The 18,301-nt window shown below is 36.0% G+C and overlaps 1 protein-coding gene across 1 annotated transcript; it reads right to left on the bottom strand.

Moving 5' to 3' along the window:
- Window positions 1-8,599: 8,599 nt before the first annotated feature.
- LOC103544539 (olfactory receptor 4A5-like) lies at window positions 8,600-15,688 on the bottom strand. Its single transcript, XM_070563906.1, has one exon. The coding sequence runs from the start codon at window positions 15,548-15,550 to the stop codon at window positions 14,603-14,605; it is 948 nt and encodes a 315-aa protein (XP_070420007.1). The 5' UTR covers window positions 15,551-15,688; the 3' UTR covers window positions 8,600-14,602.
- Window positions 15,689-18,301: the final 2,613 nt, after the last annotated feature.

Genomic DNA, 18,301 nt, shown 5'->3' with positions numbered 1-18,301 from the left:
ATTGAACCAATGAGTGCAGAAAGCCTCCAGTCCAGGCCACCAGCAGCATGACAATGCAAACACGCTGATTCATGATGATCAAATAATGAAGAGTACACAGATAGCTACATATCGGTCATAGGCCATCACCACCAGAAGAATGACTTCAGCACCAGCAAATAAGTGTTCTATAAAGACTCAGTCATACAAGCCCGGAAGGGAATAGTTCTTTCTCTCATAAAGCAAGTCTACAATCATTTTGGGAGCAATGACAGTAGAATAGACAGCATCAATAAATGATAAATAAGCCAGAAAAAAGTACATGGGGGCACCCAGTGACTGGCTGGCCATAATGGTCACAATGATGAGGAGATTGGCCACTAGGGTCACAATGTAGATAAGTAAGAATGCAACAAATAGAACTTTTTGCCCCTCAGGGGTCTGTGTGAGTCCCAGGAGGACAAACTCAGTCCCATTGTGCCTATTTTCCATGTGTTCTTCTGAAGGTGTTGAACTCAGCTGTCAAAGGCTGTAAGAAAAAGGGCCAATAATGAATTTGAGAAGATCACAAGCTTTATATCAAAAATGTGATGCCTTACTCAAAAATGTTTGCTCCACAAGGCCTCACACAGAGTAACTATTTAGAAAATGAGAGTTTGGATTCTCCTTCCACAATTACTCCATTCCTTTTCACAAATTTCTTGTTTCAATAACAATGATGAGACTTCAGTATTCTAACTGGAAGTTATTTGCAAGTGGGCATGTCTGTGGATGATCTACTAAACAGCAAGAAAGCTACTTCCTCCAGAATCTCTCTCATAAAGACGGCATTTTTGACATTATTTATCATTTCATTTTTCCTGAATGCTTTTTGGAATCCTGAGATCCTCCATGAAAACAATCTCATCTCTAATAACTTTATTTATATATTTATGTAAAGTAATACCTAGTGCATGGAGCATAAAATTATAGCTGAAGTTTTCTTTAATTTTTATTTTTTATTGCACTAAAATTGGATAATAACATTATATAGCTTTCCGATGTACATCTGAAGTTTTGATAACTGCCTTTCTGAATTACTCTACTATAAGCATCACGACTCAAGGAATAAGTCACTCACCACAATAAAAAATAAAAACAAGTCATATCATGAGTGCTCGTTATATGCTTATTGAATTTTATTTCATTAAACTGAATATCAACTCTCATAAGAAAGCAATTGAGCAGAGATAAATGTGTCATTTCTGCAGGCCAGAAAGTCCAATGAAAGCAATGCTTTGTTTGAAAATACATACACATGCGCATGCACACACAGGGATACATACACAAACTGAATTAACATTTATTACTACCTAGGTTATTGAAGGAAAAAATGGATAATACTAATCAAAATGAATGGGTTGGGTGCTAGACATTTTCCTTACTTTCCAACATTGCTTAAAATAATTATTGCTAACCATAGCTCAATTCAGAAGGCCAAAATAAAGATTTTAGGCAGAATCATGGTGTAGTAGAAAGAATTCTATATGAAAATCCAGAAGTATTACTTGATTTTGCTCAGTCATCTTGGGAAAAGTCACATCCCAACTTATATTCTTATTGGAAATGCTATGATCTTTCCAGATGTATGTTTCTGAATTTTTGTCATTGAAACTTTTATCCTAAATGACACAATAACACTTTTGTTGGTAGATCCTCTTTATGTCAATCAGGGTGAATTAGCATGTGTCAAAGGTTGTTTGATTATTAATAACGTATGAGACTAGTTATTTTGTTCATATAATTGGTTCTGGTTATCTGAGTCCGTGTTGAATACAAGGTATTCATTCTCACTTGAGGAAAATACAGTATTTGTCAGGCCTTTCGGGAATGATCCAGAGTCAGTTTTATTTGTAAGGCAGAATTATTTTAATTGTGCTCTGTTTTCAGAGCCCACATTTGCAGATGATCATTTGTGAAGAGCAAGAGACTATTCTATCCTTTGTGCTTCTAGGCAAATTTGTACCCAAGCATCAGAAAGAGAATATAAGTGTAGATGAGAGAAAATAAGAGAGAATAGACAAAAGATAGATAGCAACCAGCAAGGACAGTAGGTTGAATGAAACTTGCTTTGAAATTGGTAAACAGTTTGGTTTGGGGGGTTTGAATGAGTTGGGTGAAGAGGAAATTTCAGATTTCCTAGGCTATCAATCAGGAGGTGGCCCAAGGGATAACTCAGCATCAGTACCAGGACTTGCCTTTCCGAATCCTGTACTTCCAAATCAAAGAAAAATGAGTAAATAAAATTCTAAGCTTTAAGATATATCAGTAGATGAGATCAGCTGCCTAAACAAGGAGTTCCACCTTCAGGGTTTCTGGCAGGTCATTGCATATATACATAATTAAATATCTTCACTCACAATTATGAAGCTAAACTGCATTTACAGTGGAAAGTAAATAGTCATAATTTATAGGAGTAGTCTAAGCATTCAAAAGATAGCTTCCACTAGGAGGGTTTAATCCCCTGACCTGTTGAGTCTTTACAACACTTATTTGTCTATAGCTGTGTTTTCCACTATCATCTGTTGGGTCTGCCAGGATAGAAAACATACCTTATTAATGATTGTATCTCCAGAATCTATGAGTGTGTCTAATATATTTTAAGTGATTAATAAATATTTGACTATTAAAAATGATCTTATGAACTTATTACTCTAAACTATTGAAAATTGTTAATTTGACTTGCCATGATGCAAATTTCTATACTTTACCAATATTATATTTTATAAAAAATAAATATATCTGATTGAAACATTCATGAGATTGTTCAAATTTCTTAACGTATTCAGTGAGAAACAACAAATCATTAAAGAATCCTGAAAAAATGTAAATCCCTTGTAAGTATCCCACAATGACAATTAAGATAAATTAAGTGGATGCACACTATGCCAAATTCAACAACATAAGGCATAAATAAAAACCACTTATATGGTTTGCTAGGTTTAAAATACTGGGAAATACTTTTAATCAACAAGATATTGGAAATTATAGATTCTGATATTTTGAGTTTTAGTCCAGATCTTTTTGAAACATATGATCACAATGCCTAAAGAGGTTTCTATTTAACTGTCTGTATAGTAAAACCTGTTTCCCCTGTAAGCAACACCTTTTTTAAAAATGATTGAACAATGACCATAAAAAATGGTGCAGTAAAAGTTTTGAGGTCTTAATAAACACTTAATCAGTTCATTTGATTTTTTTAAAAGAAAGAAATATCATTTTCCAAGTCAATTTCTTCATAGTAAAGGAAAAATGCTACCTCTAAAACCTGAATGTGGTTGAATAGACTTTAAGGACAAACAGAAAAACAACAATCAGAGAGAGTAGACTGCCTATCTCATAGATAGTCTTTGTCAGTTTTGTTTTGTAATTTTGCACAGGTGGGCAGGATGTCTGCACAGTGCACTTTTCGGGAATTCAGATTCTAACTTCTGGTTTGGAATTTGAGCCTCAGAAGAATATAATAAGAAAATATAATAAAATAAATTATTCAGCCTTATAAAGGAAGTAAATTATGATACATGCTACACATGGATGAACCTTGAAGACATTGTTGTAAGTGTAATAAGCCAGATACAAAAGGGAAAGAGATTACAAAAGGGTGATCTCTTTTATGAGTCACCTAGAATAGTCATATTCAGAGAGACAGAAATACAAGAGTAGTTACCAGGGGCTCGGGGGAGAAGCAAATGGGAGTTACTGTTTAATGGGTGCATTGTCAGTTTGGGTCAATGAAAAATTCTGGAGATGGATAGTGGTGATCGATGCACAATAATGTGTTACGTATATTTTACCACAATAAAAAAATTACCAACAGAAATAAAACATCTATACATAACCAGAACACTTAAAGATACCAGACACAAGGTAATGATTTATTAAACTACTATAGTAGTCATTACTATTATCTTCAAAATACTGAGATTCAAAACAAATAAGTGTTAGATTCTCTAGATTATATAAAGCAATCTGAAAAAGCTATTTTGAAGAACATATCTGTGCCATGTTATATTGTATGTTGTATGTTATATGCTATGCTCTGCTCTGCATTCTCTGTATTTCAGTATACATTTAAACAACTGGAACACAAAATACTGGAGAAAATTATTTCCATTGTGATTATTCCAATAATATTCCATAAAATACAGACAATACATGTGCTGCTTTATGCCAGGAGCTTCTGGCTTAAAACATTTTGGGTCAAAGACAAAACCTGCTTCTCAAGAACGATACATAGTTCATTCCAACTAAGTCTACTTTGCCCTATGCTCGTAGCAGTGAAGAGTTTGTGTGAATATGTTACCTGTGTTTTTTATTTCCTCTTCTGTCACTTGTTCTAAATCCAAGTTTCTGAAATTCTATCTCTGGTCCTGGAAGATGACGATTTAGTTTGATGAAGATAAGTCAGGACTGCCACCACATCAATCCAGGTGTGACTGCAGAGAAAGATCAGGGTGCACGCAGTTACTCCAGCTGTAAATGCTTTCTCACACATGGATATATCTCTTTATGACCACATAAAGTATGACCATCTTCTTCAACTTTCATAAACACTTTACAGTTTGGATTATGAAATTATCCAGAGTTGGCATCAAGAATATACGTTGATGTGACTGATGAATCACCAAATTTGAAAGCTGTCGTTGAGAATATGTATCAAGAACCAAGTTTAAAACCTAATTATTAAGTTTAACTGATCAAATTAGTGGAACAAATCTTTAATAGCATTTTTGGTCAATATTGCAGGAAGCTGGATAATCAAAGAAATGAGCTTGGTTTTAGATATTTTTGAGCGTTCATATGACAGTTTTAATGTAGTTCATGTCTAGTAAGGTAATAGCTTTTATTTTACAGCTTGATAGTAGCATTAATACCCGAAGAGAAATCTTCCCCTAGGCAAAGGAAGATGTGACTGGGTTAATCATCAATGAAAAATAAATCACTTCACTGAGTTGTTCAAACAGTTTGTCTCCAAGGCTGACTGTTCAAAATTAAATTCACTGAGGAATCATGCTCTAGACAACTGAGACCATCTACATAATCCTTCCAGTGCATTCTATATTTTCAGAGGCTTCTCCTGGCCAATCACTCTAGGGGAATTAAGTGAAAAAATAGCAATCTAACAGGAAAGAACAAGTCACTTAATAATAGCAAAGACAAAAGATTGCATGAACAAGAACACTTTATTTTCAATTAATCAGTTTATATTTAAAATTCTCAAATCCAATAGGGCACTGGAATGAAGTAAAAAGCTTAATTCTTTGTATATGTCAGATACGTTTAATGAAAATGGCACAAGATTGTTGCTAATCAATTTACAAAAAGTTTCAATTCACTCAGACAAGATAACATCCACATAAAATCTTCCAACTCAGAAGTTTTGCACAAAAAATCCCCAATATTTCTTAAAAAACAAATATAGAAACAAGTAATTAGGATGTATAATTAGAAAGAGACTGTTATAAAGTAATATAAGAAAAAAACATAAAAGCTAAGTCCAGAAATATTTGACACTTGATACTCACATATCTTTTATATAACAATGGCAGGTCCTTAAATCTGAATCTCTCTACCCGTGCTCTAAAAACATGTGATCTCTTTATTGAGGTTTATTGATATAGAGGTTGTCTATCTCTTTATTGGTATTTCCATTTTATTGATACGTGGTTTTCTTGACTTTTGCCCTATCTTCTGTTACTCCTTTAGTTTCTTTAAGATTAGCGGTGTTAAAGTTTTTGTCAGTCATTAGGTCTTTTTAAGGACAATTTCTGCTGATTTTTTTTCATTTGAATGGGCCACACTTTCCCATTTATTCATATGCTTTGTGATTTTATGTTGAAAACTAGACATCTGAATCTAACAATGTGGTAACTCTGGAAAACAGATTCTCCTCCGTTGCCCAGATTTGCTGATTACTCGTTTTCTTTTGGTTTAGTTGCCATTGTTACTGTTTTGTTTTGTTTTGTTTTTTATTGTTGTAGGCTGTCTCCATGCCAAGGATCAGCCTGAGGTGTACACTTAAGGTCTTCCCAGGTCTTTTCTGAGCCTCATCCTTCCCCTAGGTATGCATGGTGACTTTCTAATTTCCCTAGTATATGCAGTTACTTTTGAATGTCCTATTCTTTGATATCCTGCTCAAAAAGGAAAAAGAGAAAAATGAAGGAGAGAAAAAGGCATCATCCCCTTTGTAAACACCATGGAACTCACTTCAACCATAGAAGTAAGAGCTTTAGCAATGAGAGGAGATGCAACAACAATGGCCACCATCTCTTTGTCTGCACCCTTGTGATCAGAAACAGCAGTGATCAGAGCACAGATCCTGATCTGGAGGGTAGGTCATTTGTGCCCACTCTGTCTCCCAAAAGCTGTGTGCAGGCTGCTCCAGGAACACAGGCACAGGCCGCCTGCCACGGGGCTGAGGAGGGAGAGGATGAGGAGCTGCTCACTCTGCCAAGAGCTGAAATTGACCGAAATTAACTGCAATCTCCCACTCTGATCCAAGGCTCTGCCCTGGAAGTTGTAAGCCTTCAATAGACTCCAGAGTTCTCAGAATATGCTCATATCAGCAAACTGCCAGTGTAATTATTGTCCAGTTGGGGAGGCAGATTTCTGGTGTGCCCCACTCCACCATCTTCCCAGAATCCTCTGCCCTGGGTTGCTTTTAGGAATGAAGAAAGAGCTTCTGGAATTAGACAGTAGCTGAGATAGTTGCAGAACTTTGTCGACACACTAAAATCACTGAATCATACACTTTAAAATGTTATGATATGCGATTAAATAAAATGTTTTGCTTTTATATAGCTCCATTCTCTTCCTCTCCTTTGTACGTATTTCATCATACAACAGTACATCTCTCTATACCATAAGGGCATTCACATAGACTTTGACTGCTTATGCTATTGTCTTTTAAATCACATAATAAAAGAATGGAAGCAAATATATATATACATATTTGCATCCGTCTTTTATGTTTGCCTATTTAGATATTTTTACCAGTGCTCTTCATCTCCTGTAATTCAAAGACTGATCTAGTGAGCTATCTTCTCGAGCCTGAAGGACTGCTTTTACTGTCTGTTCAGGGAAAATCCACTAGTAATGATTTCTGTCAATTTCATTATCTGAGAATATATTTTCTCATACTTCTGAATGATGGTTTCTGCATGATGTATAATTCTGGACTGACAGTGTCTTTTTCTCTCCTTCAGCACTCTCATATGTTATCCACTGTCTTCAGGCTTCCATGGTTTTTGATGAGATATTGTCTGTAAATGCTGATTTGATAAAGAGACACCTTGTAGGTAGGTAATGAGTTGCCTCTTCTTGCAGTTTTCAAGATTCTCTCTTTTTCTTGGCCTCCACAGTTTGGTTATGATGTGCTTGGTATAGCTCTTTAAGTTTATCCTAGGTGGCCTTCATCGAGCTTCATAGATGTGTAGAAAAATGATTTTCATCAAATTTTTTTGAGACTTAATCATTTTTTCAAATATTCTTTTTACTTGTACCTCCATCTCCTCTTATTTTTGGACTCTCATATGTGTATGTTGGTATTCTTGTGGTTTCTCCACAGGTCTCTGAGACTCAGTTCATTTTTCTGCATCCTTTTTCTTCCGTCTCTCAGACTGGATAATCTCAGTGACCTGCCTTTTAACCTCATCAATTGTTTATTCTTATATTGAGCCACTTTAATGGATTTTTCCTTTCAATTATTGTACTTTCAACTCTAGAATTTCTTTTGGTTCTTTTTAAAAATTTTCATTCATTGATTGTTATAAATCATTTAGTTGTTGAAGCATTGTTCTATAGTTCTTTCCTTTAGCTCTTTAGAAATGGCTTTTTTAATTCTTTGAATATTTTTCAATAACTAATTTAAAGTCTTTGTGTAGTAAGTCCACCATCGAGGCTGCCTGGGACAGTATGTATCTATTGCAGGTTTTTTTTCTTTGTATGAGTCATACATTCCTGTTTCTTTGCTTGTCTTACTTTTTTGATGAAAACTAGAAATTTAAATAATATAATGCGGCAGCTCTGGAAATTATATTTACCCCACCACTACCGCTCAGAATTTCTTGTAGTTCCTGTTTGTTATTGTTGCAACTTGTTCCTTCATTGACTTTCCTGGACTAATTTTAACATCTGAATTCTTTGTCATGAGTTTCCCCTGAAGTCTTTGCTCAGTTTGTTTAGTGGTCAGCTAATTATTGGTTGGCAATTTCCTTAGATGTCTTAACAAGTAGTCTCCCAGGCCTAACGAGGGATTATGTGTGTATATTGGGGCATGTCTTCAATGGTCCAGCAAGAAGTTTACAACTATACTCTACCCTTCACTTCCTTTGTGCAGAGCCTCAAGGTTAGTTGACATTGAAAGGTTAGAGCTTTCTTAGGTAATTCCTAAGAGAACTCATACAGGCATGGGCATGCACATGGCCTTCTAGAGTCCCAGGGATATATAGGGGCTTTTCAAACTCCTCTATCGATATCTCATTCCACAGATTTTTCTGTTAAGTTTTTGGGTCAGCTTCTTGTTTGTCCCATTTATTATTTTCACCTTGGGAAACTGGGATGTTAGATGTTTTGCATTCAATTTTCTAGATAAATGCCTTAGAGAAAATTTCCTGAGACAGCATGAGCTCTCAGTCAGATTAGATAAAAACAAGCCCTGCAGATGGAGACTATAAGGTGCTGAAAGATAAAACAAATCTCTTGAAGCGAAGTCTGGAGGACTCAACCTGTTGAGCCCCCCTCCAATGAATATCAGACTCCTGGTTTTCATGGGTATCATGATTGCAAAAGTTCTAAGGTCCTGGGGAGAGGGGTATGTAATAGGGAGAAGTGAAAATCCCCCACAGAACTCAGCGTTGTTTCCAGCATTCAGCTTTTTTTTTTAAAAAAAATAAACAATCCCTAGATTATTTAAAGTCTTTTTTTAATTCCAATTCTCCAAAAACTTTATTTTGATGATTTTTACTAGTACTTTCATTTTTTTCATGAAGGAATAAATTTTCATAAACCATAACTCCACCATTCTGGAAGTGCTTCCCTTCCCTTTTCAGATTTTGAAAGCAACATATAACACATTGGATATATACATCAGCTCATGGCTTTACCTAAAAGCTACAAATTTTGATGAGTTTTGAGCAAGAAAAGACTCTACAAAAGATCCTGGTTGTAGTAAAATTTACCCTGAAAAATGAACCTTGTGACATTGAAGATGAATCACACTGGAAATTTTCAGGGTGATAAAGTGATATAATATATAATCTGGTAAACATCCATAGGAGACTCACAGTGTAGACACTTAGGATTTTTAATGACTCATTACACTCTTCCTTTGGCAAAAATTCTCCTGTTGACAAAGCAATTCAAGGCTTACTAACAGGCTTTGATACAGACAAAATTCAACCACGGAATTCCAAGAGACAATAGAACAAAAGTGGTCATTGTCTAAAAAGATCTCTTTTATGCAACAAATTACTAAATGTGTATGTATAACTACTTTCTATATTAAAAAGAAATGATATATATATTTCTCGACTCAAACAAGTGAGAAGGCACAAGTAATTTGCTTTAGCATGAACTCAAATTTCCATAGCCAGTAGGGCACGTTGGGAACTTAAAAGTCGCCCTCCATAGTAACAACCAGTAAAAAGGTGAATAAAGTGAAAAATCAACAACGTCTAAGATGATCATTCTGTGAGATTATCATTACCCTGATACCAAAATCAGACCAACATATTAAAAGAAAATAAAACTACAGACCAGTATCTCTCATGAACATAGACACAAAAATCCTCAACAAAATATCCGCAAATCAAATCCAACAATGTATAAAAACAATTATACTTCATGACCAAGTGGGGCTTATCCCAGGTGTGCAAGGCTGGTTCACCATTTGAAATCAATGAATATAATCCATCACATCAACAGGCTCAAGAAGAAAAATCACATGATCATATAAATAGATTCAGAAAAATCATCTGACAAAATTCAACACCCATTCATGATAAAAATTGTTGGGAAATAGGAATAGAAAGGAACTTCTTCAACTTGATAAAGAATATCTGCAAAATACCTTACAGCTAATATCATATTTAACGTGAGAAACTCACAGCTTATACTCTCATCAGGAACAAGACAAGGATGTCCCCTCCCACCATTGCTTTTCAAATTGTACTGAAAATCATAGCTAATACAATAAGACAAGAAAAGGAAATAAAAGATATGGAGGTAGGAAGGAAGACATAAAACTGTCTGCTCACAGATGGTATGACCATCTATGTAGAAAATCTAACCAAATTGATTTTAAGAAACTCCTGGAACTAATAAGAGATTATAGCCAGGTTCAAGGATACAAGATTAATATATACTAGCAATGAAAAAATGGAATTTGAAATGAAAAGCACATCACTATTTACACTAACACCTCCCCCAAAAATGAAATACTTAAGTATAAATCTAGCAAAATACATATTATAAGACTTATATGAGGAAAATGACAAAATTCTAATGAAGGATATCAAACAGGAAATAGATAAATGGAAAAATATTCCACTTTCATGAATGAGAAATCTCAGTATTGTCAAGGTACCTGTTCTTCCTAACTTGACCATAGATTCAATGCAATCCCCATCAAAATTCCAGCAATTCCTTTTCTGGATATCAACCAAATGATTCTAAAGTTTATATGGAGAAGTGAAAGACTCAGAATAGTCAAATCAATATTGAAGGAGAACAAAGCTGGAGGACTGATACCCTCGACTTCAAAATTTGCTATAAAGCTACAATAAAGAATACAGTCTGGTCGTGATGAAAAAATACATAAATAGATCCACAGAGCGGAAGAGAGAGCCCAGAAACAGACCCTTATAAATATGGTCGACTGATCTTTGACAAAGGAACAGACAGTATAATGGAGCAAAGATAGTTTTTCAACAAATGGTGCTAGAACAACTGGACACACATTCAAAAAAATAAATCTAGACAGAGACCTTATACTCTTCAGAAAAATGAACTCAAAATGGATCATAAAATGCAAAAATATAAAACCATTAGAATATAAGATAGGAGAAAATAGAGATGATCTTTAGTCTGGCAATGACTTTTTAGTTACAACATGGAAAGTGGGATCCACGAATGAAAATAATAATAAACTGGACCTTATGAAAATGTAAAACTTGTGCTTTGTAAAAGTCAATGCAAGAGAATGAGCAGACAAGCTACAGACTGGGAGAAATATTTGCAAGTTATATCTAATAAAGGTCTTTTGCCAAAATATACAAAGAACTCTTAAAATTCAATGATAAGAAAGCGAACAATCATATCAAAAAGTGAGGAAAAGCCTTAACAGACACCTCACCAAAGAAGATATTCAGTATACTTCTGCGGAAGTAAGTATATGGAAAAGTGTTCAACATCCTGTGTCATTAGGCTATTGCAAATTAAATTAACAATGAGATACTACTACACACCTATTAGAATGGCCAAAATACAAAACACAGGCAGCACCAAATGCTGGCAAGAACGTAGAACAAGAACTCTTCATTCATTGTTGGTAGGAATGCAAAATGGTGAAACCACTTTAGAAGACATTTGACAGTTTCTTACAAAACTAAAACATACTCTTACCATACATTCCTGCAATCATGTTCTTTAGTATTTATCCAAAGAAGTTGAAAACTTTCATCCACAAAGAAGTCTTACATGGATGTTTATAGCAGCCTCATTCATAATTGCCAAACCCTGTCATAGTTTCCCAAACAACCAAGATGTCCTTCAGTAGAAGAATGGATAAATAAACTGGTATATCCAGACAAGAGAATGTTATTCAACAATAAAGAGAAATGAGCTATAAAAACATGAAGACATGGAGGAAACTTACATGCATATTACTTAGTGAAGTAAGCCAATCCGAAAAGACTACATGCTGTATTATACTAACTGTATCACATTTTGGAAAAGAGAAAACTATGGAGACAGTAAAAAGATCAGTGTTTGTTACAGGTTAATGGGGAGGGAAGGAAGAACAGGCAGAGCACAGAGGATTTTTAGGACAGTGAATCTACTCTATACAATAGTACAGTGGTGGATTCATGTCATTGTACATTTTTTCAAACTTACAAGAAGTTAAATGTCAAGAGTGAATCCTAATGTAACCTATGGACTAGAGGTGAAATGATGTTATAATGTAGATCCATCAAATGTAACAAATATACCACTGTGTTGTAGGATGTCAATAATAGAGGAGATTTTGCCTATTTTGGGACGGGGGATATATAGGGTCTCTGCATATTCCACTCAATTTTGCTGTGAACTAAAAACTGCTTTAAGAATAAAGTGCTTTGGGGCTAGCCCCGTGGCCGAGTGGTTAAGTTCACGTGCTCTGCAGCAGGTGGCCCAGTGTTTCGTCGGTTCGAATCCTGGGTGTGGACACGGCACCACTCATCTAAGCCACGCTGAGGCGGCGTCCGACATGCCACAACTAGAAGAACCTACAACTAAGAATATACAACTATTTACCGGAGGGCTTTGGGGAGAAAAAGGAAAAAAATAAAATCTTTCATAAAAATAAAAATAAAGTGTTTTTTAAAGATTAAAACTTGGTCGTCTATTTTTAAATTTCCTTATTAACTGCTCCTTTTGCTTCATCACTTCTCTCTCATTCACACCTAGGGTATCAAAAAAGGTCACCTAAGAGAATCAGATTTTTTTTAAAGGCAAAAAAAAATCACTTATGTATATGGATTTACACAGTGCCCTGACTTCAGGAAAAATATTATTATAGCATATGGTCCTACAAGAATGGTCACAAAAGGGAGCAGTGAAAGGAAATAACCCCAGTAAGCATTTTTTAAGGAGGCATATCTGGTTGTAGAATTTGCAAGGAAGAGATGACCTGAGGCATTGATCTACCCAATTCTTGGCTTGGCCAGCTGGTCAGGAACTTAGAAAGAAAAAGATTGAAAGTTTGGTGACAAAAATGTACGGAACATAATAAGGCAGTGAACAGACCTTTTAGAATGAGTGTGATGTGTAAAGACATTTGTTCCACATAAATGCCCACCAGACAATCCAGGAGAAACTCTTGATGGGCAAGTTGACAAGATGACCCATCTATGAATATCAGTCAAGTTCTTTCCAAGCTCTTGTTACCGAAAGTTTGGTCTCTGATCCCGACACCAATCCAAATAACGAGAACAAGAGTCTCAAGTGAAAAAGGAAAGGCTTTACTTTGCCAGGCAGAGGGATAAAAGCAAGAGCTAGTGCCTCAAAAATTGCTCTCTCCCTGTTAAGAAACAGGTAGGGGGTTTTATTTGGGGTTTTAGCTATGGGAGGGGGGCTTTGGCATTCTCGGTCAGCATTTTCCCATCGGCCTATGTCTGGGGCTGCTTCCAGCGGAAGAGACAAAGGAAGGATTTCTCAGAAGAGTGTCCTTGGCTGTTTATCTCCATGGTGGAAGGTAGACTCTGACGTCAGGAAGCTGAGGAGTTGGGCCCGGGAAGCTTCAGTTTCTTGATATTCTCTGGACATTAGTTTCTCTGTAAAAGAACTTCAAGGTCCTGGGATTGGCCACAACTTTACTGGGAGACCAGCATGAGGCCATCTGGACTTTAACAATTTGTAACTTGTATTTGGTTGTAAAGCTCAGGCAGTCAGAGGTTAAAGAAACAAGCATTTACACATGAGTGTAACTAAAGAACCAGGGAACTGCAAATGTGTGTTTTAGTTTTGACTCGTATATGGTGGGTTCACTGTAGGGGAACAAATATCAGGGCTGATATTAACTAAGAGCCAGTAACACTCTCACTGCTTGCTAAATGAATTGATGTAAAAACTGAATCTAATAGCAGTCTAATATTATGCATGGGCTTAAAAATATGGATTTGTCCTCACCAACCTTTTTCTGGCAGCCTCTGAAGCATAATGTCAAACTGGCATCAATAAAGCCCATTGCAGAGAAGACACGATACAGCACCAGTCAGATATTTGCTATCACATTTATTATATGAGACCAGCTAATCATGAAAGAGGCAAAGCAGTGATTTGTTTTCACAGGAATAGACACATTCTGTTTATAGCACTCCTGTACATGGATTCACAAAACTCTTTTTATTCATTGCCATTAAATCCCACCCAACATTGCCTCTAACCAAGAAGCCCACATCACAGCAAAGCAATGGGCTCGTAGTCATGAACTTCAGCCCCAGAAGTTTGTTCTGAGTATTAGCCAAACTGCTGACTCATTAATTTGAGTGAAAGTAAATTTTCAAAGGTAGCTTGTTTTTCACGTTTGAAAAGAAAATACTCTTTCTTCTAAAGTCCTATTTCAATATAAACTGAGAAAAACAAAGTTGCAAGGTGGAACTTAGTTTATTTTTCTTTGTAATAGGACAAATATCTGTGCCTTTTATTCATCCTCCAGAATTTCTCTATTAGATTCATTCTAACCTCAAAGGACAATCGATTCTACTTTAGCGATGCTTTTGTGTAATAAAGACAAGCATCCCTAGAGAATCCATTGAATTCACTAAGTCATTCATTGTGAGAATTTACTGCCTGTTTGTTATTTTAGAGCTAGTAACAAATGTGTTCAGAGTGGGTGACACATTCTTATTCCATCTGAGGTTAATTTTTTACACCAGAGTTTTTCCATGACATTTTTCATCTCCGAATTTCTCAAGGTGTATATTAAAGGATTCAACATGGGAGTGATAATTGTATAAACCACTGTTATGGATTTATCAATGGGAAAGTTGGAAACAGGTCTAACATACATGAAAATACAGGGAACAAAAAAGAGGACAACCACCGTGATGTGGGAACTGCAGGTAGACAGGACTTTGCGCCTCCCTTCCTGACTGTGAGCTTTAAGGGAATTCAGGACGACTCCATAGGAGATTAGCAGAAGGATGAAGATGACCATACAGATTGCTCCACCATTGGCAACCACAGTGAAACCTACAAAGTAGGTGTCAGTGCAGGCAAGTTCCAATAATGGGTACATGTCACAGATGAAGTGGTCAATGACATTGGGGCCACAAAAGGGGAGACTGCACACAAAGAGAAGTTGAACCACAGAGTGCAAAAAACCTCCCACCCAGGCCACCACCACCAGCAGGATGCAAACGTGTTGATTCATGACAGTCAAGTAGTGCAGCGGCTTACAGATGGCCACATAGCGATCATAGGCCATTGCCACCAGAATGAAGACCTCAGCACCTCCAAATAAGTGTTCTAGAAAGAGCTGTCCCATGCAACCTGGGAAGGAAATTGTCTTTTTGTCAAAAAGTAAATCTATAATCAATTTGGGTGAAATGACAGTGGAATAAATTGCATCCATGAGTGATAGATAGGCAAGGAAGTAGTACATTGGGGAGTCCAGAGAAGGGCTGGCAAAGACAGTCACCACAATGAGCAGGTTGCCCACCATTGTCACAATGTAGATGAGTAAAAACAGGACAAATAATGCTTTTTGCCCCTCAGGATCCCGAGTGAGGCCCAGGAGGACAAATTCTGTTACATTGTTACTATGTCCCATTTACTCTTCTATAAGGCTTGTCTCAGGGATTAGAGCTCAGAAGAACAGAACCTGAAATGAAATTGTGAACATGACTATGAACACATCCATCATGTTACAGGCACACCTTCACCATTATGTCTTCTATAGTGGTTTACGCGCAATAAACATTTAGTAAATATCTATTGAGTTCTTCTACCAAAGAACCCATTACTTCTTCCTTTGACAATTCTACTTCTCCTCAGACGATTTTGTTGGGACTACCAGAAAGAGGTTCTATCTAAAAGTCTTCGTGGATCTTCTGTGAAGAAGCACAATCAAAGGCCCAACAATTGAATCTTACATTTAATAAAGCTTTCTTTAAACTGTGTCAGTTCTTGGCATAAAAGTCAGCAATGATGAACAAGGAAAGGGTTCCTACTCTCTAGAAACTTACTCTCTGCTGGTGATGATAAACTCTAAATAAATTGGCGTGAAGTCAGACCTTTGAGTTGGTAGTGTTTGTGGTGAGCACCGTAACAATATGATCTACGTAACACCAAAAATAATTCCTCTTCTGGACTAACCCACCCAATAGTATGATATTCTGCTATTAGATATTCAATCCTTCATGTTTCAAAGGAGGTACAGTCTTCATTAATCTCTCATTAAATTTAAAGAAACTAGACTTTGAACTGTGTCAAATAACCACAAAATCATTTAAAGTTTTTGCTCCCTATGGCAACTACGTGGTCTGACCCTCTGTCAGCTTCTTAAGCAGTTGTAATTCTCTCCATTTAATCATTGCATGTCACACAAATCTTAACACACGGAACACTACCTAAATTTTCACCAAATATTTTTGAACTGAAATGAAATAGCTCATGACTATCACCAACTATTATGTTAACAGGTAGTATCTTTTTATTCAAAACTCTTGGGATGAGAAAGGTAGTGAGGGAGGAGAAAATAGAGGTAGAGGAAAGAGAGGTCGAAGACACTGGCAAGAGAAGTAGAAGACAATGGGACACAGTTTTATTTACAACGCTTCTTAGGTACTGAGAGAGCTCAAGACAGAACTTCAGTGCTCAGATTTGAAAAAGCAGCATACTCAAGGGAAAAGTCCAAGTTCAGCGTAAAAAGGCATGAGTTTGGGTCATTTGCAAAATGTAATTACAAGTCTTCTTAGTTTGCTCATTGGAAAACAAAGGGTTTGAACTAGACATTGTCAGAATCCTTTTCAGTCCAACTATCTATGATACTATTAGTGCAGATCCACCTTATACTATTCTGCAGACAATTTTATTTTCTTTATTCCTATTTTTATAATTAAATAAAATTTTCCATACTTATCACTATTACTTTAAAAAAGCTAGCCAGCGGTAATGGGATTTGATAATTATGGAGACCAAATATTGACTATAAGTTTCTCATTCAGTGTGTACCTATTTAAGATTCTCTCTCAAAGAGAGAGAGCACAGCACTGTGGGGAGTAATGTGGACTCTGGAGCTGCACGTTTTGTGTTGGAATCCCAGCTTTGACACCTACCATCTAGTTGACCTTGGGCAACTTAATAAACCTCTCTGTGCCTCAGTTTCATCATATTTAGAATGGAGATACCAATTATGTCTACTCTTTTGGATTGTTGTTTCATTACAAGTAAAGTGTCTAGAACAGGGTAAGTGCCTGGCATCTGATAAAGGCTCAACGGATGACAGCTATTATTAATGTTCTTGAGTTCTTCACTATGAACATTGTATCAGAACAAGACATCTGGATCTTTGTCAATTTGATAAGAATTATAGACATACTGCAGGATAAAAAAATATTATATCTATAGTTTATGAATCCCAATTGGGGCATAAGATAAGATGGTATGTCTTAGGAATTATCTATTTTGTTATGTATGAGTAGTAAGATTTACCTATTCATGTAAGTGTTTTGACTAGATGTATTTTAACCAGAAGCAAGCAGAATACCAGAAAAAAAGTAGAAAAGAAAAGAAAAGAAGGATCAAATCAGGAAGTACAAATTATATTTAAGAAACTGATATCCATATGTGATAATAATATTAATGTGATAATTAAGTGAGGTCATAGTCTTTAAAAACATCTTCACAAATACTTCCTTTAGTGAGCAAGTGCTGAAAGCCCCAACTCCTTGAGGCTCCCAGGGGTTCCTCAGGAGGCTTTGTACGAAGCCATACCAAATAAACAGCACATCGTAGTAGAAGGAAATTCTAGAGGTAAAAAAAGCATTGCTCTCTCACTCTATGTCTGATGGTTATGACAAAATGAGAAGACATGACAAATAACAAGAGAGAAGAATTGTATAACTACAAATACAAACCCAAACTTTCAGATTATTCACTGCTCAAAAAAATCACACAATTACTAAACCTCAAATATAGACGAATTGATTCCCTTCATATGGATTTGGTGGGGGGAGGACTTGTGCAGGAAAGTCTGAGCTTTCTTTAGAAGCCCACTGTGAGGAGCATTCCACAGGGTCACTCACATCACTGCTCCCACTCAATTCAGAAGTTCTGTCATTGCTGAAGCTGTGGATTGATAAAGGCTCACCTGTTGAAGAACATAAGGGTAGGTCATCTATATCCAATTAATTTTTTTCACTCCTTACTTTCTGCAGAATCTAGTGCTCTTACTCTTATTAATCATCAATATAGAATTTCACCAGGATGAATCTTCTATCAGCCAGGTAAATTATTTACATGTGAAAATTAGTTATATAAACTATTCTCCACAGTGTATGACATCAAAATTTGATACCAT

This window comes from Equus przewalskii, chromosome 11, assembly GCF_037783145.1.
Source record: "Equus przewalskii isolate Varuska chromosome 11, EquPr2, whole genome shotgun sequence".
NCBI lineage: Eukaryota > Metazoa > Chordata > Mammalia > Perissodactyla > Equidae > Equus > Equus przewalskii.
Note: the sequence above shows the minus strand (reverse complement) of the source record. Positions and strands in the feature narration are given on the sequence as shown.

Bases quoted from the DNA above. Each gene is read 5' to 3' on its own strand.
- LOC103544539 (XM_070563906.1), bottom strand. From the start codon at position 15,550: ATGGGACATAGTAACAATGTAACAGAATTTGTCCTCCTGGGCCTCACT.